We start from the raw sequence: 25,345 nt of genomic DNA on the forward strand, positions 1-25,345 counted from the left end.
AATAGACTTAAGCTGGAAGAAGTTAGTTTTGTTTTAAGTACAGAGCAATAATACAAAGGATTTTTGTCCCTGGAGCACGGACCTGAGTGCGACATCTAAACCGCGGTGAAATGACCTGGCATTTTGTGGCCATCGAGTTCTTTGTGTTACTTGAGAGTATCCATGTTTTCCCTGCCGGTAGCAGAGCGTTGTAACTGGAGCAAGGTTTAGACAGATCATCTGTGCAACAAAAGTGAACGCGCTCATTTCCATATGAGGGTTAGGTGGAGCAACAAGATTCCCTGCTGCTAAGTGCTTGTCAGGCAGAAAATGTATTCTTGTGTTTAACCTTAATAAGAACTTCCTTATCTCCGGAATCTCACAGTATAATTGCAAGCTGGCAAGCCCGGCTGCTTTTCTCCTGTGCAGTACAAGCCGAGTGAAAAAGAAAGCACTGTCTATTTATCCCTCTTGTGTAAAGACTAAGCATGTAAATACACATGCTGTCTGTAAAAGTGCGTGATAGCTGGGGTTGGTGCTTGTGGCATGTGATCCTTATGATTGTGACATGCTGTTTAAAGTAGAATTACCGCCTCAAATTCAGCTGTCACCTCGATTTTTATTTTTATTTTTTTTTCTTCTTACTTTTTTTAATCCGCTGTATTTCGTAGGCTTCTGGGAAGAACCTGAATCTAAACGACGAAAGCCAGCACGGTCTGCTCATGCAGCTCCTTAAGCTCACGCATAATTGCCTGAACTTTGATTTCATTGGCACATCAACAGACGAGTCCTCAGATGATCTTTGCACTGTGCAGATCCCAACCAGTTGGAGATCAGGTAATCTTGCTGGAGGAAGAGGGCTAATCTACAGCACGCCAGCTTGACAGCGCGGGTGACTTGCAAAAGCCCTCTGTGTTTAACGAATAAACTTTTGCATACAATGCCAGATGTAAATTCCAGCCTTTCCTTAGTGCGGTTACAAATGTGAACTGCACTTGGGTCGGTTATCGTGAGCTATAAAAACGCTCCTCTGCCCTTTCAGTCTTACACCTGCCAATTGAAGGAACAGTAAATTTTTTTCAAAGAAATATAAGTAACAAATAACTCGGCACCTGTCCTCAACGTCCTTGCTGTTCTCACCAGTCATTTTGCAGGCGGTTTCACAGATTGTGTTCTTAAAATATTTTCCTGTAATTTTGTCATAGTACCAAGTACCACTGGGTTTACTTTATTTCTGGGAAAGGCAATTGTGTAAAAATGTAAAAACCTTTGGAAATTTTCCCATCGTGTGGTACTTCATGTGACAAGTCCGCATGCCATTGGTGATAAGATAAGCATTAGACCTATGGAAAGCAGTAAATGGAGGTGTTCTCAGTAAAACGCTCTGTTCTGTTTCAGCATTTTTGGATTCTTCGACCCTTCAGTTGTTTTTTGATCTTTATCATTCCATCCCTCCTTCGTTTTCTCCTCTGGTAAGTTTAGCGTTTATTTTCCTTACAGACTCTGCTACCAGAAAAGTCTTTGTGTGGGATTCATCTGGGAGAATTACTGTTGGTCAAAATGCCGTAGGCTGACTTCCGACAGATACCCTCACTGCGATGGCGCTGCCTTGTGCTGGAGCGACGGAGGGGAGGCTGCTCTGGGGCTGCTGCCCAGAGTTTTGAAGCATCTGCGGGTTTTGGGTTTGACCTAAGAGCAGCTTGTTTGCTGGAAGTCCAGCCTACTTCTTCGTCCTTGTCTAGCTTAGAGTCTTGCCCTGCCAGCAAGCCTGTTTTGAGGGATGTAGCTCCTGTTACTTCCATTGTGCTGCTCAGTTGATCCTAAAACCATGATGCGAGCAGGTAGCGAGTCTGGGAGCGCGACTGAGGAATGTAATTTCTCCTTCCACGCTTTAAAACTAGGCCGAGTCCCAGTTGGATGAAATGGCTGATAGCACAACTGAACTAAAAGTTGGATTATTTCTTCTTGAAAAAAGTTGCCCGCCAGGCATTTATCTATCGGATAAATATTTTTCATAATTAATGCTACAATGAAAACATGCCCTCTGGCTAGGGAGGGAAGGGTCCTTCAGAAGTATTTTTTTCCGCTGAGACTCTCAGCGCTGTTCATTATGTTGAAGGGTTACTTGCTAATTCTGAATTTAGAGCCTCAAATATTCATGAGAGATTTTAAGTGTGAAGTGCTGCTTTTTTTTTTTTTTTTTTTTTTGTTACTGAATAGAAATCTGAAGCAATTACGCCTTTAATTGTCCTGCCTCTTTGATCAGTAAATGTAAGAGCCAGCAAGAATGAGAGGCTCAGCGAGGTAGTCCTTAGGCTGGTCAGAGGGCTGGGGCTTTGTCTCCGGATAAGGACTGCAGGGTGCTGCTCATACCTGACTGCCGCTGCTCTTCAAAACCTGTACACCAGCCTCTTACTAAGCTGCACCTTGGCAGTTTACTCTCCATTTAAATTTCAGACGTCTGCGTTAAGAACGATTTAATTTTATTTTTTTCCTTGCCAGTCTTCTGCGATGCTTTTCCAAGCCTGTGTTAAGTTTACCAGCTTTCCCCGCCACTCCGGGTGTATTTCCAGTCTTGTGCAATCTGTGTTCTCCACCTGAAAGAGTCCCAGCGTCTTTGGGAGCAGAGTTTGGAACACCCCTTTGACTGTCCGCGTGGAGATGTTGTTCCTTTGGTTTTTATCCCTGCTGTAATTTGCTTCTACGCTTTTCCATAGACATAGAATTGCAGTGATGATGGCTGTAGTTTCAAATCCTCTTTTGAAGTGAAGGAGCTGTTGTGTAGCGTGCAAAGGAGCATCAGGCTCAAATGATCTGTTGCGTCATGAAAAGGAAACGTGCTGTCCATTTTATTGTTCTAATCCCTCCCGTTCTGTTTATTCTCTTTGTCCCTTTTAGGTTTTATCCTGCTTAGTGCAGATAGCCTCTGTACGCAGATCCCTCTTCAACAATGCGGAAAGAGCAAAGTTTTTATCTCATCTCGTTGATGGAGTTAAACGAATACTGGAAAACCCACAGGTATTTCAGACGCAGTCGGTGGAATTGTGTCTCTGCTTCCTCTGCGTCAAATTTCTCACCAAAAATGCTTTCTAACGTACATGTCCCACTTGTGGCACTGGGGAGAAGGGGGCAACATCTTGCTGCTCTTTTCCTTTTCCTGCAGTTCCACCATCAGTCTGCGCCTCTTGTAGCTGGCTGCCATATGTTGCGAAGTAGTGCTGTTTCTCAGTACTTCTCTTTTTCTCCTCTCAGAGTCTGTCAGACCCAAACAACTACCACGAGTTCTGCCGGTTGCTGGCCCGGTTGAAAAGCAATTACCAGCTGGGAGAGCTGGTGAAGGTGGAGAACTACCCTGAGGTCATCCGACTCATCGCCAACTTCACCGTGACCAGCCTGCAGGTACGGAATGGTTTTACTTACCCTCCATGGGTGTTCATGCCCCTCATCTCCTCTTGAAACAAAATTATAACCCTCTTGTCTGTTCTTTGCCCCTTAATTTGCTGTACGTTATTTTTACCAAAAAAACCCTGCGGACTCTGTGGCAGAATCCTGCGGTGTAGCACTGCTTATTCTGTGAATTCCTACTGAATGGAACAGGAGCAGTATGTGGGGGAAGGCAGGGTTGCTATGCCTCCAGAGTCTTTCCATGTCCTAGCCGGGGGGGAGGGGGGGAAGGAAGAAAGAAAAAAACCCAACCTTGTTAAATAAGGCTTATTTTTAGGATTATGTATCACTTCACTATTAAAATGCATTTGCAGGGATTGCTAGTAATGTGAATATCATGCCGTGTTCCCACCGAATTTTTCACTGGTATACAGCTTGTAACTACACCCTTGCACAGAACATGGTTAAAAAAAAATTGTATAGCGTACATAATGCTTTTGTTTGTTAAATTTTTAATTTTATCTGGAAAACAGCTTTAAACTGTACATTCTGTTTGGGAAGCTGTCTGCAGCACGCTACAGTATGAGCTTGGTAGTAGTTTGGGAGCAAAGGCTTTGGCTCAGTTACACAGCCAATAATATAAAAAATATAAATACAAGTACATGTGGCATGTGTGTGTGTATATATATATAGAATATAAAATATATATATATATATACACACAATTTAAAAAAATGAGCTTGAAATTATCTTTCAGTCTTTACTGACTGCTGATAGTGCCCACTGAATTCAGGTGTGAACTGAAATTCATTGTTAAAATTGGCAACTGGATCATTAAAGCCTTTATATGTTGCCATATCTAGGGCTGCGTGAGTCAAAATAATACGGGTAAAATAATCGAGGCTGGTTTTCTTTCCTCTTCTGTCTCTCTCGGCTCCTGGTAGCACTGGGAGTTTGCACCAAACAGCGTTCACTATCTCCTGAGCTTGTGGCAGCGGCTGGCTGCGTCGGTGCCCTACGTGAAAGCCACGGAGCCTCACATGCTCGAAACCTACACGCCAGAAGTCACAAAAGCTTACATCACGTCCAGGCTGGAGTCTGTGCACATCATACTGAGGTGAGAAAAGCAGAGAAACGGCAGAGCTTCTGCTCATCGGCACCGGAGCCTACCGCAGAAGGCTCCACCGCGTGCGTCTGCCGAGTTTTCTTTTTAAAATGGCCATGACTGCAGGAGGTTTGGTGAGTCACCAAAGGATTTCTAGGGGAGGTTTACGTAAATCACATTTTCTCTCGCTTATAAAAAAGAGATCTATAGGTGGTTTTTTTTAAGATGAGGTGTTTGTTCTTTTTTTTTTTAAGACCTTTCTCAATCCCAGATGTCTGAGATTGATCTGAGGGTTCTCTGACATGTTATGGGTAGAATTCATCTTACCTAGCACCATCCACCTGCAGCATCCCCTTTCCGCTCTGAACTGCCATCGTAGCAGAGATGAACAAGTATGCACAGTGCGATTCACTTAATTTTTGGATCTCTGCTGTAGGATGGCACAAATTATACCTAAAAGTATTTTTTCTTTTTCTTCCTTTGAGTGTAGGGGCAGCCTACAGGACTCTTTTCAGAGTGCCTGGATTTGCGTGGGATGAGTTCCACCTTATGCGTGTTTGTATTTGATGAAAACAAATGGTCAAATATAGAGGAATAATGCCTCTCTTCAGGAAGACTGATCAGTTTATCCCTTCTTAGGTATCTAGCAATGCAAGGGAGGAGCAGCAGGTTTAGCTAGTTCTGGAGTTCACAATAAACTTAGTGTTGAGGTTAGTATCTTTAGGAGAAAAGGTAACTTTTAAAGCATTGAAAAGGACTGAAAACTTTGTTATACAAAGACAACCAGACAGAGACCTTGTTCTTGGCACCGCACACTGTGTTCAAAGACCTGGATAAATGTTAAAGATGTAAGAAGAGCTTACTCATCCCCGGTCCTGACAGCCTTTCCACCTGAACCACTCCTGTTCTTCTGATTTACGGCCGCAGTAACGATCAGATGATTGGGTCTGTCTGTGTAGCTCTCCATCCTGACAAATACGAGAGGCAGAGACTTTATCCACTGGAATTGCTGTATGCCTGGGGAAGCATAATAGAAATAAACTTATGATACGTGTTAGGCCATCTCTGCATTTTAAGTCCTTTCCTAATCCATGTTCTTGCTGCTTAGGGATGGTTTGGAGGATCCACTGGATGATACTGGCCTGGTGCAACAGCAGCTAGACCAGCTATCCACCATCGGCCGGTGCGAGTATGAGAAGACCTGTGCTCTGCTGGTGCAGCTCTTCGACCAGTCAGCCCAGTCCTACCAGGAGCTGCTGCAGAGTGCCACCGCCAGCCCCATGGACGTTGCGGTACAGGAAGGTGAGCGTGTTTGGAGAACAAGCTTGCAGTAGGTTGCCCGTTCTCAAAAGTACCCTTTCAGAAGCCTGCATTGCTGGTGAATTTCGTAAATGGGGAGGCAAATCTCAGAAACGTTCCCTTGGGGAGGTGCCCATATGTTGTAGAATATTTTTGGCTGTGGACAGGCACTCCCAACGCACACGGTAGTGCTGGCTGAAGATACCGCTGTCCTACAACTGACTCCATTCCTTTTTTGGGGAAAATTTAGTGCATCTCCTTGCCCAGTCTTTCAGAGACAAGTTATGAGGGTGTTCCCCCATCCATAGGTGTCCAGCACTGCCTGCCCCATCCCTCTTTTGTCTGAGGCAGATACGGAGCGCTCATTTGAACCTCCCTGCTGGCGATGTGGCAGAAACCTTCAGCTGGTGGTTGGTAATGAGTAACTGGGAGCGGGGTTTTCAGCTGGTGCCACTGGTGTCTGTCCGCAGCACTGGGTGGGTTCAGCGTGGAGGTTTTGCACTTGCACAGCTGGTTGGGTTAGGAATTGCTTAACACTGGCCATAAAGAAAGCAGTTCCTTTGGAGGTTCAGGTGGGTTATGGCCCCTCTCTAATAACTTAGCTGGCTTTTGTGGAGGAATTGGGCACATCAGCACAAGTTTGGAAGCTGTTCCTCTTCCTTCTGAAACAGTATTGTCTGATCTAACACAGTACACTGTTTTTTTTTTTTTTGCTGAGTGGGCAAAACTCCATATGATGTTGACTTCTCCATCAACCACGTGTACTTTGAAAGAATAAATGCTGCCTGCTGGCATCTGCATGTGTTTAAATATGTAGAATACGGTTTTGCAACAAAGTGGCTTTTTGCAGTGGAACAGCTTTAAATAACGAAAATCTTCCAGGCAGACCTGGCATTCTTGTTTCTTTACTAGTAAAGTCGTGCCTGGTCTCCACCGAGTGGAAAATTGAGTAATTTTGGTATAGATGGGCACTAAAGCAAAAAGATACTCCTTGTGAATCCTGTCTTTGCCAAAACATAATGCAGATTTCCTCAGCTTCCTCCGTGTAATGTGTGACGCGCTCGGTTCTGATGTCCTCTGTTGGTTTCAGGGCGCCTGACGTGGCTCGTCTATATTATCGGGGCAGTGATTGGTGGTAGGGTCTCGTTCGCCAGCACGGATGAGCAGGATGCGATGGATGGCGAGTTGGTTTGTCGGTAGGGATGCTGACTGTTTTCTAGCTGCACCACTCTTGAAGTCAACAAAATAATTGCTATTGTGAAGCTGCCATCATGTTCTTCCCCTCTTTTCACTGAAAAGAATAGCGTGGAATTGGCCATCCTGAAAGAAGAGATTGGCGGCACTGGCTAGAGCCAGTCAGCAAACTTCTGCTGGGGCTTGGCTAAATTGGGAAATCTTGGGTTATAAGAACAAGAATGAGAGGGGAAGAGCATGTAAGAGGGGAATTACACTGGGCTTAAATGCATGCATTGGAGTAGAGCTAAATGCATGATGGCTCTTTGCTGGGGTGGGGGGAAAAGTCTTTTTTCCTAATTAATAAGCCCAAGTGGGTTTTGTCCATAAATACACTGTGAACATTGTAGTAGTTCTACAACTATTAAAACGTCATGCTGTCTTTATACTTATAACACGCGCTGGATTTTCGGGATTATAAATCCTCTCCAGCGCAAGCTTTATTTGATGGATGTGAGAACATGTCGCTTATACTCATGAATGACCTTGAGTCACGCTGAACACTTTGTGGTCCAGAGCCTAATTGCTCTGCTTGAAGCTGGCATAGTAGCGGAGCTATGGTGTGAGCGAATGGAAGCTGGCCTGTTGGTGAGCCAGTAAATAACATCGAGCACTGGCTTCCCGTGTAGCTGATGAGTTACTGAAGAGGAAATCATGAGACCCCATATGTATTTCAGCTACCTTTAGCGACAGCATATATGGTAGACGTTCATAGAAGTCTATTTATGTTTTATCTTCTTTCCCACTCTGTGTTTTGTGACACTTGCCATAAAAAATATCGTTGCTTCGGCCCCCCTGTTCTGCTGCATGTGTGTTACTTACCCTAAAATCTGTAGAATCCCTCCAGCCCTTCCTTGCCAGCAAGGTCTGCTCCTTGAGCCCGTGCATCGGTCACAGCATTGTTTCCGCAGGGCTCACAGCAGAAGCCAAACTGAAGTGGGAATGTCGTTTAGAGTCTGGCTCTTGTGAGGGGAGCAGGTAGTGGTTTCGCAGGTGGGTTTGAGAACATGATGGACCAGTCGCTGGGTAAGTGTGCGAAAGCACCCGAAACTCACTTCTGCAGCAAATTAAAACCAAGGTCTTGAATCCCTGTTAAAAGGGATATAGAAACCTTATAATGGCCTTGCACAGCAGAGGAGTGTGCTTTAGTCAGTGTTTTGTTATCAGTTTTGTCAGTTCTTGACCCAAAATAGCAATGCCCCACAAAAAGTCAAAAAAAAATCCTGTTGCACGCAGCCTGGAAACAAGACCACATGCCCAAAACCCCTCATTTCTGCCGGTGTCCATCAGCAAGGTGTGTTTTTTCCCACCTCTCTGCAGAGTGCTGCAGCTAATGAACCTGACAGACTCTCGTCTGGCGCAGGCTGGGAATGAGAAGCTGGAGCTCGCCATGCTGAGCTTCTTTGAGCAGTTCCGGAAGATCTATATTGGAGATCAGGTGCAGAAGTCTTCCAAGGTAATCAGTCCCCTTGGCTATGCCTCTTTGGTGATACAAAGTCCAGTAATAGCTTCCTTTTTTAAATAAAAGCAAGTGGCATAACTTGTTTTCTCTTCCTTACAGATGAAAATATTCAACAGACCAGTCTGCTGCGTTTTCTAGATACGTGTCCAGTGCTAACATGGCAAACCTTGAGCTTTTTGAAATACATTTTTGAAATACTGTGTTCTGTATGCATCAGGAAGGAGCCAGTGACTATCACAGCCTAGAGCTTGAGACCTGGATTCAGTTTTGTTACCTGCCAGGTTTCTGTTGTGACTTCAAAGGAGTCCCTTAAGCCTACAGACCTGTGAAAGTGTGAGGTGCACCACCTCGTACACCCATGAGGAGCCTGAGCTCAGCATCTGAGCCTTGCTTCCTCCGCTCTGAAGTGAAGCTAGACATCCATTCTCTTCATCACAAGGCAATTGTAGACGTAGTGGACTTCGAATGCCTTGGTGCATCTTTAGAGATGCAAAATACCTTTTTTAAATGAATAAACGTAAAGAATGGGAACATGATTACTCCAGAATTTGGTTCTCCTCCTTTCCAGTAACCTATGGCCTTCCTTACCTACCCTGGAGACTTCGGAGCTGTGACGTGACGAGGGGCTTAGAGTTCCAGACAATTCACTAAGATACTGTGTGTAGGAGCACAGTTGTTACGTCCCCTTTCCCTAGGAAAAGCAAGTGCCCAGCTTCTGTCTGGTTATGACTAGCGATAGAAAAGAGGTAGTAGTGATTAGGGCAAGTATTGATCTGGATCAGATCCCAAGCATCTCTGTGCATTGTTCGACTGAGCTGGGAATGCCCAGAGCATACACCCTCCCAGGCACGTGTGCCACGAAGGGAGAACAAGTGAAAAACAAGTAATCCGTGATCATTACTTGTTTTGTTGACAGCTTTTAAATTGGTGCTATTTTTTTTTTTTTTTGCCCTCCAGCTGTACCGCCGTCTCTCAGAGGTCCTGGGATTGAATGATGAGACTATGGTCCTGAGCGTCTTCATAGGAAAAATGTAAGTGTTCCTGCTCGCAGGCATCAGAGATTCCAGGGTTTATTTGAAGGTGTAACCGGCAGAACTGCAATATGAGGGAGTGTTGTTCAGTCTAAAACTAGTAACATCTGGCTACTTGAGAGAATTACAGGCTTTTATCAGGGCTTAACTCACGCACAATATCCAGGATTGATTTATCCACCGTGGAGCCACAAAAATAAGCCGTACACCAAGATAATGGATTCTCTTCCCAGTGCCTGCTTAGTAAAACCAGAGTCAGAGAGGGGACAGCCTCAAGCACTCGTGCTCTGTCACTTGACTATTGGCAATCACCAGCCACGAAAGCTCTATGGGGAGGGCAACTGCTCCTTCAAAGGTTTTCTCTGCAAATCGTGCTGTTCAGTACCAGAGTAGCACAAATGCTTTTCTTAAAATTCTTCCACTCTGGTAGGCACCCTATTCGGCCTGTTCCTTGGCAGCTCTCCTCTGGACCAAAACTGTCGACTGGCTTTTTGTCATGTCTTTGGCAGCCTCCGTTGGCATTTTGAACCAATTCAGTAGCTCCGATGCTGACGCCCAGTGCCGTGCGCCTGGCGACGTGCAGCCGCCAGCTCCCCCTCGCCTTCTTTAGCATCGCCCCCATCTTTACCTGTACGGGGCTTTGCCTACCCTCACACGCCCCAGCTGCGCATCATCCCCAAGGGGTGAAATGGCTCTCCTGGAAGAAGCAAGGGCTACTAGAATTCTGCAGCTGACAGTGGATGGTGCAGGTGCAGAATTGCATACGTCTGCATGTAGTCACTGCCGCAGAATTCTCTTACCCTTGCTGCAGAAACCAGCCCTGGAGTGCCACAGAATTCCAAGGGCCTGGGTATGGGCCAGTGTAGCTTGGGACCCAAGTAGTGAAGATTATCTGAAGGATAATTTTCTAGTCAACCAAATGTAAGTACAGTAATTTTATACCAATATTTTGTGGCTTGTGATGTCTGTGGTTTCGGTGGAGGGTGGAGCTGATAATGTTGGGTGACTTATGAACTGTAAGAATCCGCCGCACAGCAAAGGGGAAGCCGAGCAAACCCCTCTGATCCACCCTTGTTGTCCTCTTCCCTAGCATCACCAACTTGAAGTACTGGGGTCGATGCGAGCCTATCACCTCCAAGACGCTGCAGCTGCTCAATGACCTCTCCATTGGATATCCTTTGCAGAAGAGCTGGTGGGAACGCAGGACACTTAAACCTCAGGATGGGGGAAGAGTGACCCAGATGCTCGGCTGGGACAGGAGCACTCTGCCTGTAACAGATTCCTGCTGAACCGCTTCGTCTTTGGGGTAGTGAGAAGAGCAGAGTGCGAGTGCTTGGCCAACGTCTTATCTAGCTGTTGAATTGCAGTAGATGGCCATACTATTGGAGGGGGGGATAATTTTGGATCATAATTCCTTTGTAGCTTACCTTCCATGGTTAATTTGTTTACAGTCACAGTCTGTCTTATGGTCTTCTATTTGTTCTTCCTGACAAAGTAAATAAAAATAGTCACTGCAGGTCTCTATAGTAATAGAGATGTCTGCAATTTGGTTGCTCTCGAAACAACTGGAAGAGAAGCTAGAACATATTGAATAATATAGACGTAAGTCCCCTTCCAGTTTTGCCCTGGAAAGTGCTTTGCAAGCATTGCAAGAAGTCTTTCTGCTGACTCTACTGCTTCCTTAACACCCCCTTTACATACAGTAGTGTTAGAAAGCTGGTGAAACTGAGCGCCGTACAGTTCATGCTGAACAATCACACGGTAAGTCCTTTCACCTTCTGCCTTTCGTCTCGCAGCAAACTGCTCCGTCTGCCTTTTGTGCAGCTGAGATCATCCCTTAATTTTAACACCTGGACACACTTTTGAAGTGTACCTGTCTCCCGGATGACACTAGATGAGCCTCTAGAAAATGTGATCCATCTTTGTTCAAAGCCTGCCCTTCAATTTTGAGGGGCTGTAATTATGTGGGGACCTTTCATCCACGAAGGATTAATGTGGGGGTCTCTTTACTCAACACTGAAAGACAGCCATCTCCAGAGTGAAAGGCGGGAGACAGCCGATACTGCGTGCAGGCGGGCAGCAGTGAGCGCTGTTTGCGCGATTTAATGCAAAATACAACAGCATTTCGGTGCCCCAGCTTTCATTCTGAAGGCGCTGATTTGGAAGACGCGCCATCGCTTGCAGTGGACAGGATAGCCGTCCTGTTCCTTGGTCCCTACTGGTATGGTACTCCCTGTGCCCATCTGGGATGCCGACTTGAAATCAAAAATGTTGGAATCGGCAACTAGAAGCCAGCAGCAAAGTATCAGGTTTCTGACTTGCCTTTGAGAGCATGTGGTCATTTGATGCTGTGATGCTGTAGCGATAAGAGTCCCGGCACCACGTCCAGAAGGTTTGCATTGACTGGCTGAACGAGGCGCTGTATTCCTTGAGCTGGGGGCTGTTCTGCAGGCAGTCCCCACCTCCTGTGTTTGCCCCAGAAGCTGCATTCAAACTGCGTTATCTGGGGCTACTGTTTCCGCGGAGAATGCGGGCAGAGCAACTGGGGATCTGTCTGGTTTTCAGCAGCCTTAATGCCTGAAGGGTCCCCATGAGGAAGAGGGGCAGATTGCTTCTCTGCTCTGGAGGCAAAGCAAGACTTCCTTGTTCTTCTGGTCCCTGGGGAATTCCAAGATGAAAGATGATAGCTGGTATCTTTGCCAGCAGATAGGAGGCTGCTCCGGGGCGTGCAGGAGCGGTGCCTGTTGCCCTCTGGTGGCCTGTTCTCCAAGATGGTTGGCAGATGTGAGGCGGTTGCATGATAACCGTGCAGCTCGCTGCTGCACATCCCTGCACAAGCGGAGAATTAGACGGGGGAATGAGGAATCCTCAGCCCTTGATAGGCCATTCAAGGTTGTCATTCCCCTTTAGAATCATAGAATCGTCCAGGTTGGAAGGGACCTTTAAGATCATCGAGTCCAACCATCAACCCAACACTGCCTGAACCAGCACTGACCCATGTCCCTCAGCACCACGTCTGCCCGGCTTTCAAATCCCTCCAGGGATGGCGATTCCACCACCGCCCTGGGCAGCCTGTTCCAATGCTTGATCACCCTCTTGGTGAAAAAATTGTTCCTAATATCCATCCTAAACGTCCCCTGGTGCAACTTGAAGCTGTTTTGTCCTATCACCTGTTCCTTGGGAGAAGAGACCGAACCCCCCGGCTGTCCCCTCCTTTCAGGGAGTTGTAGAGAGCGAGAAGGTCTCCCCTCAGCCTCCTCCAGGCTGAACGCCCCCAGCTCCCTCAGCCGCCCCTCACAAGACTTGTGCTCCAAACCCCTCACCAGCTTCACTGCCCTTCTCTGGACTTGCTCCAGAATCTCAATGTCTTTCTTGGAAGTGAGGGGCCCAAAACCTCTCTTAACCCATCTTTAACCCACGTCTTCTCTTCTGTTTGCAGAGTGAGCACTTTTCCTTCCTGGGCATTAACAATCAGTCCAACCTGACTGACATGAGATGTCGGACTACGTTCTACACTGCACTTGGGCGTCTTCTCATGGTGGATTTAGGTACTTGGGTCTTTTCCTGGGAACCAGAGCAAAACGGTGACTTTGTGGTGTGGATGCTGGGCTCTGCAGTAGGCTGGGTCGGGCTGTTCAGGGAGCTGTAAGCTCCTGCAGGAAAGGATGCTGGAGTGGGAGAAGCCAAATGGGATAAGAAAAAGGAGGGGAAAGAAGCTCAGGAGTGGGTTTGATACCTTCTTGCTGGGTACAGGTAGTCCAGAGGTGCACACCACCAAGGCTGGGGCCAAATTTTGATATTGGCATATTAATATTTAGATACTGGCAGTGATGGATCACCTGCCTGGAAACCTGTGGTCTCTCTGGCTCCGAGGGTGAGCAATGTCTGAATGTCTAGCACAGGCAGTACTGCAGGGATGTGCAGTTTATTTCCTCCTGATTTCTCTTTTTTTTTTTCCCTTTTCTTTCAGGGGAAGATGAGGATCAGTATGAGCAGTTCATGCTTCCCCTCACAGCTGCCTTTGAGACTGTGGCACAGATGTTCAGCACAAATACTTTCAATGAACAAGAGGCAAAAGTAAGTTGGGCAGGACCTTCCCTCTTATTCATGGTCTCCCTGCTCTTTCCCTTAAGGGCTTTGACATTTTCAGTTCAGACAGGCAGGAGGGAACAGCTAACTCCTGCAGAGGGAGAGCCATTCTGCCCTCTGAACGAGATGAGTCGATAGTGGAGCAATAGGTGCTTTTTTTTCGGTATATGGGGAGCAGCGGTGTGCCTCGTATCCCTTGGGGTCGAGGTGTAGTTCGCAGTTGAAGTTTTCCTTCTGTTGGGAATGAAATACCCCAGTACCGTCACCACACTGGCTCAAATTACAGAGGGCTGCTGTCACTGCAGAGGAAGAACTGTCTAACCTGGGATTGGCGGCCAGCACGGAAAGGCTGTATTGCCGTTGGGATGGGAGGAAGGGAAGCGGCTCTGGGCTGGTGGAGCCAGGGAGGGAGAGATCCGTGTGTCTGTGGCGTTCTAACATAACTTTTCTTTTGCGACGCAGAGAACTTTGGTTGGCTTGGTGAGAGACTTGAGGGGAATAGCCTTTGCCTTCAATGCCAAGACCAGCTTCATGATGCTGTTTGAGTGGATGTATCCTTCTGTTGCCCTAAAACTTGAGTCATCCCGTCTGTCAGAGGGGAGGACTCTGGCTGACTGCATACAAATGGCCTGTTTTCCCTGCTAAATCCTGACTGGGGTTTCTCTTCACTTTTATAGTACTCGGTGTCCTGTCTCTGAGCCCTAAAATAGATCTGACTTGGTCTGTCTGCAACCAAATCAACCTAGAAATCCGCTGAAAGCCAAACTGTTGGGGTTTTTCCGATTGGACCTAAAGAGATTTGACCTGTAAAGCACAAAGACCTTTAATGGGATGCTTGTGTCTCAGCAGCAACAAAAGCTTCCCTCTTGCTCGCTCAAGCCAGCAGCAGTTGGTATCTTTGTCCTCTCGGTGAGAGCATAGCTGCTCGAAGAGCACCGTATCTGGGCTCCAGATTTCTCTTTGGCTGGTGAAGGTCAGCTGTCTGTTGCGGTGACGGATCTTTATCTGCCTTCCCTTTCATTCAAAACCTTTTTAGTTCTGCTTTGTCCTCGTAGAAGCAGCGTGTATGCAATTCCTTCAATGGACTTAAGATTATTTTTTTATTATTGTTATTTTTTTCTGTGATAAAGCAGACCCCAGTGAGCAGCATCACTGTTGAACCTTGTTAAGCAAGCTCCTTTGCGAGGTTTGAGTGCACTACGCAAAATACACCTTTTTGGCAGAAGTTGTGACCTTTTCCCTTCGTGCAAAGCAACAAAGTTCCTTAGCTTTCACCTTGCAGCTACCCATCCTACATGCCAATCCTACAGCGGGCAATCGAGCTCTGGTACCATGACCCAGCCTGCACTACGCCTGTGCTCAAACTGATGGCCGAGTTGGTACATAATAGGTACGAGCCTCCAGCAGCTGAAAGCTGGCAGGGATTTGTGCTGTTGTGTGGGTGTTGGTGTCCAGTTGTGTTTTATCTACTTTGGTCTATTTATGCTACAAAGGCTGCCAAGGGGACAGGGGGGAACCTGGCATTGTTTCAGGAGGGAAGAAAAAAATCTAACAGCTCAGATATCAGTCGTGTCATGACTCAGTCAGACCAAGAGACGCAATCAATAAACATTGAATTTGTTCAGCGTCTGTTTTCAAGGACAGCACTATAAAATGGAGGCGGGCAACTCATGTTTAATTTTTAAAACCTGGGTTTAAAATGAGCGTTGTTCTATCTGGCAGCCGGATGACAACTTTTGCTTTAGAGCATCAGCTCTTTTTTGCCAGCAGAGAGGTACCTCTGACGCTATTCAGATAATTCAGAAGCTGTCTAATCTGGCGGTGGAAGGTTGCCAAGATGCTGCTCTGGCTTAGAGCCATCTGAACACAGCCCTGTAGGAAGGGACCGTTGTTACAGCCGAGTGGAAGGGACACAAGGTTGAGGCACAGTCATTTGAGAGCTGGCTCTCCGTACCATCGGACTGCCACATCCGAGCGGCATCTTTGCAGTAGGACGATCCTTACTGGAATACGTCTGCTCATTTATTTCAGAGGTGAACTGGACAACTCGCTGCGCTTCAATTGTAAGATCTGTTCACTGTAGGGGAAGAAATGCCAAGCTCTGAATTCTTGGTCGCGTTATGAATAGGAGCCAGTCAGCCTGCCCTACAGTGCTGCTTCCAAGATGTTCTCTGTGTTTGTGTACAGTAGCCTGGTGACTATTGCCAAGACAGGATTTCCAGCCTCGATCTTGTAATAGTCCTAACGTCTGTGGAATATAGGCCCTTTCTTCTCTGACGGCAGAGCTCGTCTGGCCCTAAGTGGCTGTGTCCTGTCTGGCTTTGCTGATGAACAGCGGTATTTTCTACCACACCAGGGCATTTTGTTGAACTCTGGGGAGCAGCCCTGGGAGGCAGCAGCGCCAAGAGGCGCTGGAGCGTTAGCTTTGTTTTTATTCCCAGGTATGTTTGAGCTCCAATTTATTCCCTTTCTTTCTGCTAGATCCCAACGGCTGCAGTTTGATGTGTCCTCACCGAATGGCATCCTGCTCTTCCGAGAAACGAGTAAAATGATAACTACGTATGGTGAGTATCCAGCAGGTGGGATCCGGGCAGCCTCCCTCTGTCCTTGACTCCCCCGCTTGCTTGGGGAGTGAGGGCTGGGGCACTTGCCAGCTGGGAGAGCGAGCCCAGGCTGGGAAGCGGTGCCAAATCGCTTGCCGAATGCATGCTTAGATACAGGAAGATGCTACTGCTTGAAGTGCTGGGTAGGCAGGCAAGCAGAAGGGACAGAGTGTTTGCCTTGCGAATGAGGAAGGAAATGATAGTGAGGAGCAGGAACCCAGCTGAGCCCCTTGTGAGTGCGCAAGGTGACGCGGGCCAGCCTGGAGAGCAATCCTGTCCTTATGCTGTCCTGTTTCCACTGCGAAATTACATGCAATTGTGTTCTCCCGGACTTCCTAGTAGAGCCACACTTTTAACTTGTAACGGTTTCCTTAACCTTCAGCTGGGGAATAAGTCATTGGTGCTCGTGGCTGACTTCAGTCACTCCTTATGGCTCTACTTACATTTTTCCTGCGCTCTGGGAGAGAAAAGGGTTTGGATGTAGATGCTGAAATACTGAGTCCGCTTCTGTGCTCACTCAGGAAATCGTATCCTAACGCTTGGGGAGGTCCCAAAGGATCAAGTCTATGCCTTGAAGCTCAAGGGGATTTCCATCTGCTTCTCTATGCTGAAGGCCGCACTGAGCGGGAGCTACGTCAACTTTGGGGTCTTCCGTCTCTACGGGGATGATGCACTGGACAATGCCTTGCAAACTTTTATCAAGCTTCTGCTTTCCATCCCTCACAGTGACCTTCTGGTAAGCCGACACCTGTGATTAGCAGCGTAAACACATGGCTAGGGAAGGCAGGGTTGGAAGATTATACAGTAAGGGAATACTTTAATCACAGAGACAAATGAACTTGTGCCACTTCCTGCAACCCCAGCTATAGGCACAGGCCAGCAGGAAATTACAGCTGCTGGAATGTGCAGCGGCAGGTCCTGCGTGAAGGCTGTAACCCCCCCACCCAAGGGCCTGCTGGGCAGCCCCTCTGCTCAGCTCTCCCGGTCTCAGCAGGGCAATTACCAAAATAATTCCTCCTCTCTCTGAAAAACACTTCCTGCGAGTGAAGGATTGTTCTTCCCTGTGTTGCCTGTGGGCAGAGATCTCGATGCATCAGCAATTACAGTGCAACCTGCTTACTGAAGACATCCACCTACAGAGTCTTGCTCCTATGCAGACCTCGTATACAGAAACCCATTATGCGGCAGAGCTTTGGGACCCTTTCAGCACAGTCCTGCTTGTCAAAATATCGAGGAGAGAGGGCAGCAGATATTCCTCCAAACCTTCTCTGTCTTATTACCATAGCAGGACCTGAAGGAACTGTGGCGGCATTCAGCACGTTCTTGATTTAATATACCTGTGGCCAGACCCCTGCTTTTGAGACGTGCAGCTCAAATGCAACTCTGGAGGTGGGGACACTTTACAGGATGCCCAGCAAGTCCCCCCCCTCCAGGCCTGGGGGGCTGCGGAGGGGTCTGTGGCGCTGACTGCAGTGTGGGCTGCTGAGCCCAACGCTGCGCATGTAGATTTTTATGTGATCTGGCACTCTGCACGGACACCTGGAGAGCCAGTGCTATCTCTGCATCTCCAGGCATTATTCAGCTAACGCTCCCCCCTTCAGAAAAGAGGGAAGCAGCGGGGAAAGATGTTTTGATACAACAGCTGTTGTTGCCGGAGCCTGTTTGGAAGGCTTTTGGTGGGGGAGAAGGGTGGAAAATATATTGGCCCATGAAGTTACGCTGTGAGAGGGGTTGGTTTGTTCTCTTTCCAGGAGATTCAGTAAGCACTTTTCAGGTGATTAATGAATGGGTTGGGTCGAGCAGAAAGCCATAACTGCTGGTTACAGGCTAGCTACGAGGCCTTAAAAGTCTTCCTCTCTTCTTTTCTCTGCAGGATTATCCCAAGCTCAGCCAGTCCTACTATTCCTTGCTGGAAGTTCTTACCCAGGACCACATGAATTTTATAGCCAGTCTGGAGCCTCATGTAATCATGTATATTCTCTCTTCCATTTCAGAAGGCCTCACTGCACTAGGTAACTACTCCTGTTCTCTGTTGTGCTCTTAGGGCTTTCATGTGGAAGTGGGGAAAGATTTTGGTTGCTTAAAATAGGTAGTATTTCAGGCTAACAGATAAGATATACCATGTGAATGGGTGGAGGAGTTTCACCTCTGTTAAAGCTGGAACATTAGAGATAGTGAATATGTCAGTGAGGGAGTTGCTGACCTGTTTAGGTGGTTCTTGCTTACAAAGTCCCTAAAAGGACCCAAGATAAATGATGGTGTTTCCCTGGGAGCCTGCCCAGGTGCGTCTGAGCAAGGAAAATGCTGGCAGTGCCCCAACGTCTCCCCCTTTTTATCCTGCAGACACCATGGTTTGCACAGGCTGCTGCTCCTGTTTGGACCACATTGTCACCTATCTCTTCAAGCAACTGTCTCGCAGCACCAAGAAGAGGACCACACCTCTGACCCAGGAGAGCGACCGGTTCCTGCACATTATGCAGCAGCACCCGGAGATGATTCAGCAGGTAAAGACGGAAGGCGGAGGGCCTTGTTGTGGCATGGCACGGGGAAACTCCCCGATAAGTCCTGAATTTTCTTAGCATGATGTAATCTGGAGGCTGCGTGCTCCCTGCTCTAGAGCCTCGGGCTTTTCCAGAGTAAAAAAGGATTTTTTGCTAGTGTTGCATCTCTCCTACGCATTCGTCATACGGTAGGTCTGATTCAAAGCCGTGCTTCAGGGCTCTGATTCTCCCTGTGCAAGGAACACTGGGTTTGCATTTCAGATATGAAAGGAAGTAGCCAAAAATTAGCTTTTTTGGGTTATTTTTTTTTTTTTCAAGAGAAATACAGTTATGGGCGGTGCTGGCAGTTCATAGAAATGAAGCCAAGAAACATACCTTCAGCCAGAGAGCGCGCGCTCCTCTGCTGCTATAAAAAAAATAAAATCAGGGTTTGTTTAAATCCCTGGAACAATTCAGTGGTACATGTGCGCTCGCAGCAGAGCCGGCACCATGGGGTCCCCAGGCGTAACAAGGCTCTGCGTAGACTTTGGGATGCGGGAACAATCTCTGCTGTGGCGTTTGTGTTGGGACCGCGTGGAAGTTGGGTTCGCAGCCTGTTGGAGCACGTGCTGCCTTGGCAGCCTTCACGCCTGCCTTCTGAACGGCCTCTGCAGCGCGAATTTGATAATCGAGTTTTACACGCTGGTAGCGCATCTGCCATCTGTCTTCTGCCTCCAGCCCCAACACCTCCGATAGACACGGAGCTTGCTGGGATTTATTTTCTCTCCGGGTCAGGAGCATGTGCGATGGCAGAGGATTAATAGCGAGCTGAGACATTTTCCTTGCTTAGATCAGGCTTAGCTCAGCATATACCGACCCACACCGTATAGTTTAGGTGCCTCTGTGTCACTTAATGACAGATGACTCTGCTCGCAGAGGTTTTGGTGCTCCAGAGGGCCCTGCGTTGGGATCTGGATGTCCATGCCTTATCGCAAAACGCTTTTATACGCCTCTCGCTTGGCCGTGCTGCTTTGAACAGCAGCGCTCGGTGCATTTCTCTGATGGCGTTATCCAACCTCGCTCGCTGGCACTTGTCAAAGTGTCAGCATGACTCCCACGTGAAAGCGGGGAGTATTGTTCCACCCTTGCTGGTAGATCAAATGCAAAGAAAAGCAGGCTTTTGGGGGGGGCTAGAAGCTGTGTTTTCCGAGGATTAAAAAGAGAAACTGCATCTTCCAGACGAGCTAGGTTAGATACTGGCTTTAGCCTGGGGAGGCTGTGGAAGGGAATGTGGCCCAGAGGAAGCTCCCCAGGACACCAGAGCATGTGTTCTCTGCGTTTAAGCACTTGTTATTACCTTAAGTGAAGATGAGACAATCTTCCGCTGGCTGCCTTGGGGCTGGATGGAATGTGTCAGGAATAAATACCCTAACACTTTCAGCACCTCCTCCATGTGCCTTCAGTGAGGTTCTCCACCAGTTCATGGGGGCTCCAGGTCCTCCTCTGGTCCTGTGGTGCTCAGAGCTCTGCGGCTCCACCACTGGAAGCATGGAAGGAGAATGGTTGCTCCTGAGCCTGCACGGTGCGGTGGTGAGGAGAGAGCTGGGATGGAAGGGCTGGTTTTAAACCTCGTCTCCCTCTTCCAGATGCTGTCAACAGTGCTGAACATCATCATCTTTGAGGACTGCAGGAACCAGTGGTCAATGTCTCGGCCTCTGCTTGGCTTGATACTGCTCAACGAAAAGGTAAATGTCCCACCTCCCCATCGCAGCTGGAGGAGCCGTCTGGGCTTGAATGACGCTGGAGCCTTCGGGCTGAAGGGAGCAGAATGGTGTCAGGGCAGGTGGTTGGGAAACCGGGACTGGAGAGATTGTGTGTCGAGGGGTGTCCAGCCCCTCCCTGCGGCAGCCTTGGCACTAAGGAATCCTGTTAACTCTTCATTCATAAGGGCACTAGAAGTCACCTGAAGAGCTGTAATGCTCTTTCTCCCTTTTCATCTTCTGCGTGCCCTGTCCCAAAGCCAAGGTAGCTGTTCCTCTGAAAATGAACCCCTCCTTCTCTTGTCTCCCCCAGTATTTCTCTGACTTGAGGAACAGTATAGTGAACAGCCAGCCTCCGGAGAAACAGCAGGCAATGCACCTCTGCTTTGAGAACCTCATGGAAGGCATCGAACGCAACCTCCTAACCAAGAACAGGGACAGGTCAGTGTGGGTCGGAGATCCCTTTGTGGGGCTGAGCCCGTCCCGGGGTGTTCGGAGCCCATCGTGAGGCTTTTGGAGCCCAACCCGGGGCGTTCGGAGCCCATCCCAGGGCGTTCAGAGCCCATCGTGAGGCTTCTGGAGCCCGTCCCGGGGCGTTTGGAGCCCATCGTGAGGCGTTTGGAGCCTGTGCTGAGCCCGCAGCTTGATGCCGAAGCACAGCCTGGAGAGTCCATGGTCCTCGTGGCAGCCTCACGGAGAGCGAAACGCAGGAGGAAGGGGGCAACCCCCTCCCTGCTCTAACGCGCCGCTCTGCCTTTTCCTTTAGGTTTACGCAAAACCTGTCGGCGTTCAGGCGAGAGGTGAACGACTCCATGAAGAACTCCACCTACGGTGTGAACAGCAACGACATGATGAGCTGACGTCTCCCAACTCCGCCTGTACAGAGCAGCATCTCTTTGGCCTGGCCCAGAGGGGTTACCGTTTCCGATGGAAAGAAAAGAGGGCGTTTCTAATCCCTGCTTTTCCCCAGGGCTGGATTGCGGCGCTCGCTTTGGGCCGTACTCCACGTCCCGAGGGAGGAGGGAAGAGGAGGGGGTTGTTGAGCTCACCGGGGCACTTCTGTTTCCGTGGGAGGGGGTGGAAGGGCAAAAACCAGGTGCAAGAATCCAGCGTCTCCCTACCCGAATGTCTGCGTGGAACGCCAGTGCTCTGCTGCAGCCTGCCTTGTATAAACATGTACATTTTTTCATAACATTTTGAACAAGGTTTATATTGACTTCAGTTTAAAAAAAAAAAAAAAAAAAAAAAAAAAAAAAAAAAGAAAAAAAGGACAAAAAAAAAACCACACACAAAAAAAAAAAAAAAAGAAAAAAGTGTGATTGAAATTTTTACAGAGTCCTGGTGCACCGGTGCTGGCGTGAGGGTTGTGTATGCGAGTGAGGAAAGCGTGTCCTGCAGGCCTGAAGCTTTACTGGGCAAGGGGGTGGGTGTGTGAAAGCGCAGAGATATATTTAGTGACAAACGTAGAGAGAAGCAAAAAAAAAAAAAAAAAAAAAAAGAAAAAAGAAAAAAAAAAAGGAAAAAGGGGGGAAAAAAAAAAAAAGAAAAAAAATTCTGCGACGACAACACAAAAAAAAAAAAAAAAGGCATTGTAAAATTCCAAATGTATATTTTTTCTTATTAAGCCCCTTGAAAATCACAACTTCCTCTTACCGTCTTTGCCCTTGTTATTAGGAACTCTAAGCCATGCCGCGTGATCTTTCATTCGTGCTTGCTCGTGGGTGTCTCTCCTGTGCCCCCCCCCGCCCCCCCAGGTGTAGCAGTAGCCTCTGTCCCCTCTGTCCCCTCGTCAACCCGCTTCTCGCAGGGCCCTCGCCCCCCTCCTCACTCTGCCTCCTCCTTTTATTTTATTCTCCCCCCCCATCTCAGCAGAGCGGGTGACGCGGGGCTGCGGGCGAGCTTGCGGCGCTCTCGGGAGCTGGCAGCAGCGAGCCGGCAGCCTCCGAGGGTTCTTAATAACAAGGTTTGCCTAGCATGAAGTATTTAACACCCCCCACCCCCTTTAAAATGATTCCGTTGGGTTATTATTATTTTCTTTTTTTGGTTTCTCGAAGTCACCGTAAGAAATGTTTGGGATATAAATTGACTTCCAGAGGAAAGCTGATGGGGGAGGGAACCTGTTTGCCTTGTATTTTTTCCACTATTGTTGCTGCTAGTCGTGTGCATCCCCTGGCTCAGCTCTACCCACAGACACTCGGTCCTTAGGGCTTCAGTTTCTCTTCCCGGACACCACCTTATTCTTAAATTTTTATTTTTTTCTCTTTTTTTTTTTCTTATTTTTTTTTTCGGTTTTTCTTTCCTCTGGCGATTGTGTGTTGGGTCCTTTTTTTTTTGTTTTGTTTTGTTTTTTCCTCGCGTGAGCAGATTGCTGGTTGACTTGTAAGGGTGTTTGCTGCATACAGTGTAAGCATTGTGACTGCAAATAAAACTTCAATGGTTTCTACTGAGCCGTGTCTGCCTGGCCATCGCCTGCACCGCGGGGGGCGGGGGGGTGAGTTTTCCAAATAAAAAGGGGTTAAAAAAAAACATATTTCATTTGTGTGGGTAGATGCGACTCTGGCACAAGGGACAGGCAAAGCTTTAGCCAAAATCAAAGCGGATTCGGCGACACTCTTCAACATTTTGGGTCTGTTCTAGGGAACAGCCCTTTCAACACCTGCTGCACAAGGAACTGTTATTATTATTTTTTAAAAATATTTATTTACAGTCTGTAAATGGGGGGCAGAGGTGGAGGAGATGGAGGGGGTTTTCGGCCCATCCTCACCCCGACGCCGTGTCCTCAACCGCCGGCTCCCTGGCGCTGCCGTAGACCACGCTGTTACAGCCCTCCCTGTTCCGAGCGATTTCGATGGCGAAAAACTGGATTCTAGTAGCTAAAAAGAGAGGAAAAAAAACTTTAAAAAGCAGATCCGTGGCTTCAGCTTTCCCTTTTCCAAAGGGGCGGGGGCCGGGGCCAGGTCCAGCCTGCCCACGCCTCCCCAAAACCCACCGAAGATGGTGTTCTCCTCGGTGTAGCCCTGGCGGCAGTCCAGGCGGAGCAGGGTGCCGTAGTTGAAATCCTCCACCACCCCCTCGAACCGCAGGCAGAACGGCCGCCACTTCTGGGGAGGAAAAAAAGCATCCGCGTCCCTGGAGTTTGGGGAGAAAGCCGGCGGGGGGGAGCGCAGAGCGGGAAATTCTCCTTTCTCTCCACCTACCTCCTTGGCGGGCTCCGATTTGAGCTCTTCTGGGTCGAGCACGTCGATTTTAAGATCCTTGAAGGTTTTCCTGAACTCGCCGTAGATCTGGTCGTCGACTTTGGTGAGGTTTAAAAACTTGGGGTCGACGGAGGAGATGAGCTGCAGGGGAAAACTGAAGAATTAACCGTAACCCCCCCCCCCCCGCCGCCACGAGCCCCCACCACCGCCGTGACACCCCCCCCGGACTCACGTTGAAGTAGACCTGGGCGTGCTGGTGAGCCTTCATGGCCCAGGCCAGCTCCACGCGGGGCTGCGGGGACAGGAGCGGGGGTCAGGCATCGCCGGGGGGGTCCTCGCCTCCCCTTGAGGGGGAGGACACAAGGGGAATGGCGGGGGGGGGGGGTGTCTGTGGCCAGACAGATGCCTGGCACAGCCGTGGTGGGGGGGGGGGGGGGGGGGTCATGGGTGATGGTATGGACCTGCGAAGCCCAAAGCACCCCATCTGCGAGGGACCCGCCCCCCGGTGCTGGGGACTCCCCAGGACTGGGAACCCTCTCCAGGGGTCCAGACCCCCCCCCCCCCACAATGTAGAAAACACCCATGGGCTGGGACCCCCCCTCTCCCCTCCCAGGACTGGGATATTCCCAGGATGGGGTTCCCCCCCAGGACTGGCGTTCCCCCCCCCCGCAGGACTGGGACCCTCTTAGGCTGTGACACCCCTCCCACAGGCTGGGACCCCCCAGGACTCAGATCGCCCCCAGGACTGGGACCCCCCCCCCAGTCCTGCGATTCTCCCCTCCCCTCCCAGGACAGGGACATCCTTTGCCCTTAGGGCTGGGAGCCCCCCCCCAGGACTGAGACCCTCCTGGGCTGGGGCTCCCCCAAGGCTGGGATCCCCCCCCCCCCCAAGACTGGGACCCCCCCAATGCTGGGACATCCACCCCCAGGACAGGGACCCCCACACACAAGGCTGGGACCCCCCTCCCCGGGACAGGGACCACACGGGCTGGGACCCCTCCAGGGGCAGGGACACCCCACTTCGGAGGCTGGGACCCCCAAGGCTGGGACCCCTCTCCCCAGGTCTGGGACCCCCTCAGTGCTGGGACAACCCCCCGGGACTGGGGACCCCCCCGCTCCAGGGCCGCCCCGGGCCGCGTCCCCCCCTCCCCGCACTCACATCGTTACCGAAGGCCTCGGCCGGCAGCGACAGCGCGTGAGCGGCCGCGGCAGCCTCGCCGGGTCCCTGCGCGGGGAGAAGCTGCTGAGGGGGCGGCGGTGGGACCCCGACCCCGACCCCGGCCCCGGCCCCGGCCCCGCGCCCCCGACGCCCCCCGGCCCCGCCACCGTCCCCCCCGGCCCCACCAGGCCAGCCGCCGCCATCGTCATCGCCATCGCCAGCGCCGCCGGGAGCGGGCCCGCCCCGTCCGTCCGCGCCTGCGCACACGGCGGGACACGGCGGGGACGTGGGGGAACGGGACACGTGGGGATGGGACACGAGGGGAGGGGGACACGGGGACATGGGGGGACACGGGGGGTATGGGGACATGGGGACATGGGGGGACGGGACACGAGGGGAGGGGGACACGGGGACATGGGGGGACACGGGGGTATGGGGACATGGGGACATGGGGGGACGGGACACGAGGGGAAGGGGACACGGGGGGTATGGGGACATGGGGAGACGGGACACGAGGGGGGGGACACAGGGACACGGCAACATGGGGGGACGGGAGACGAGGGG

General features: G+C 49.7%; 2 protein-coding genes across 3 annotated transcripts in view; one reads left to right on the forward strand and one right to left on the reverse strand.

Moving 5' to 3' along the window:
* The window catches only part of XPO7 (exportin 7), a 50,102-nt gene extending 28,153 nt beyond the window's left edge, over positions 1–21,949 (forward strand). For both annotated transcript variants that reach the window (XM_054224853.1, XM_054224854.1), the window contains exons 7-28: positions 651–816; positions 1,378–1,451; positions 2,878–2,997; positions 3,232–3,378; positions 4,308–4,480; positions 5,577–5,770; positions 6,858–6,963; positions 8,321–8,456; positions 9,420–9,493; positions 10,584–10,664; positions 11,191–11,254; positions 12,933–13,041; positions 13,464–13,570; positions 14,045–14,133; positions 14,865–14,972; positions 16,064–16,146; positions 16,707–16,921; positions 18,059–18,197; positions 18,529–18,689; positions 20,312–20,410; positions 20,739–20,866; positions 21,192–21,949. In XM_054224853.1, the coding sequence (XP_054080828.1) occupies positions 651–816; positions 1,378–1,451; positions 2,878–2,997; positions 3,232–3,378; positions 4,308–4,480; positions 5,577–5,770; positions 6,858–6,963; positions 8,321–8,456; positions 9,420–9,493; positions 10,584–10,664; positions 11,191–11,254; positions 12,933–13,041; positions 13,464–13,570; positions 14,045–14,133; positions 14,865–14,972; positions 16,064–16,146; positions 16,707–16,921; positions 18,059–18,197; positions 18,529–18,689; positions 20,312–20,410; positions 20,739–20,866; positions 21,192–21,285 (2,667 nt within the window). In that variant the 3' untranslated portion in view covers positions 21,286–21,949. The remainder of the gene's footprint in view (positions 1–650; positions 817–1,377; positions 1,452–2,877; positions 2,998–3,231; positions 3,379–4,307; positions 4,481–5,576; positions 5,771–6,857; positions 6,964–8,320; positions 8,457–9,419; positions 9,494–10,583; positions 10,665–11,190; positions 11,255–12,932; positions 13,042–13,463; positions 13,571–14,044; positions 14,134–14,864; positions 14,973–16,063; positions 16,147–16,706; positions 16,922–18,058; positions 18,198–18,528; positions 18,690–20,311; positions 20,411–20,738; positions 20,867–21,191) is intronic.
* Positions 21,950–22,670: 721 nt separating this feature from the next.
* Positions 22,671–25,050, reverse strand: PBDC1 (polysaccharide biosynthesis domain containing 1). Its single transcript, XM_054224855.1, has 6 exons — positions 24,967–25,050; positions 24,782–24,847; positions 23,855–23,914; positions 23,623–23,763; positions 23,415–23,526; positions 22,671–23,298 (listed from the first exon to the last, which is right to left on the reverse strand). The coding sequence occupies exons 1-6, from the start codon at positions 24,994–24,996 to the stop codon at positions 23,186–23,188; spliced, it is 522 nt and encodes a 173-aa protein (XP_054080830.1). The 5' UTR covers positions 24,997–25,050; the 3' UTR covers positions 22,671–23,185.
* Positions 25,051–25,345: the final 295 nt, after the last annotated feature.

This window comes from Rissa tridactyla, chromosome 20 (genome assembly GCF_028500815.1).
Source record: "Rissa tridactyla isolate bRisTri1 chromosome 20, bRisTri1.patW.cur.20221130, whole genome shotgun sequence".
NCBI classification, from domain to species: domain Eukaryota; kingdom Metazoa; phylum Chordata; class Aves; order Charadriiformes; family Laridae; genus Rissa; species Rissa tridactyla.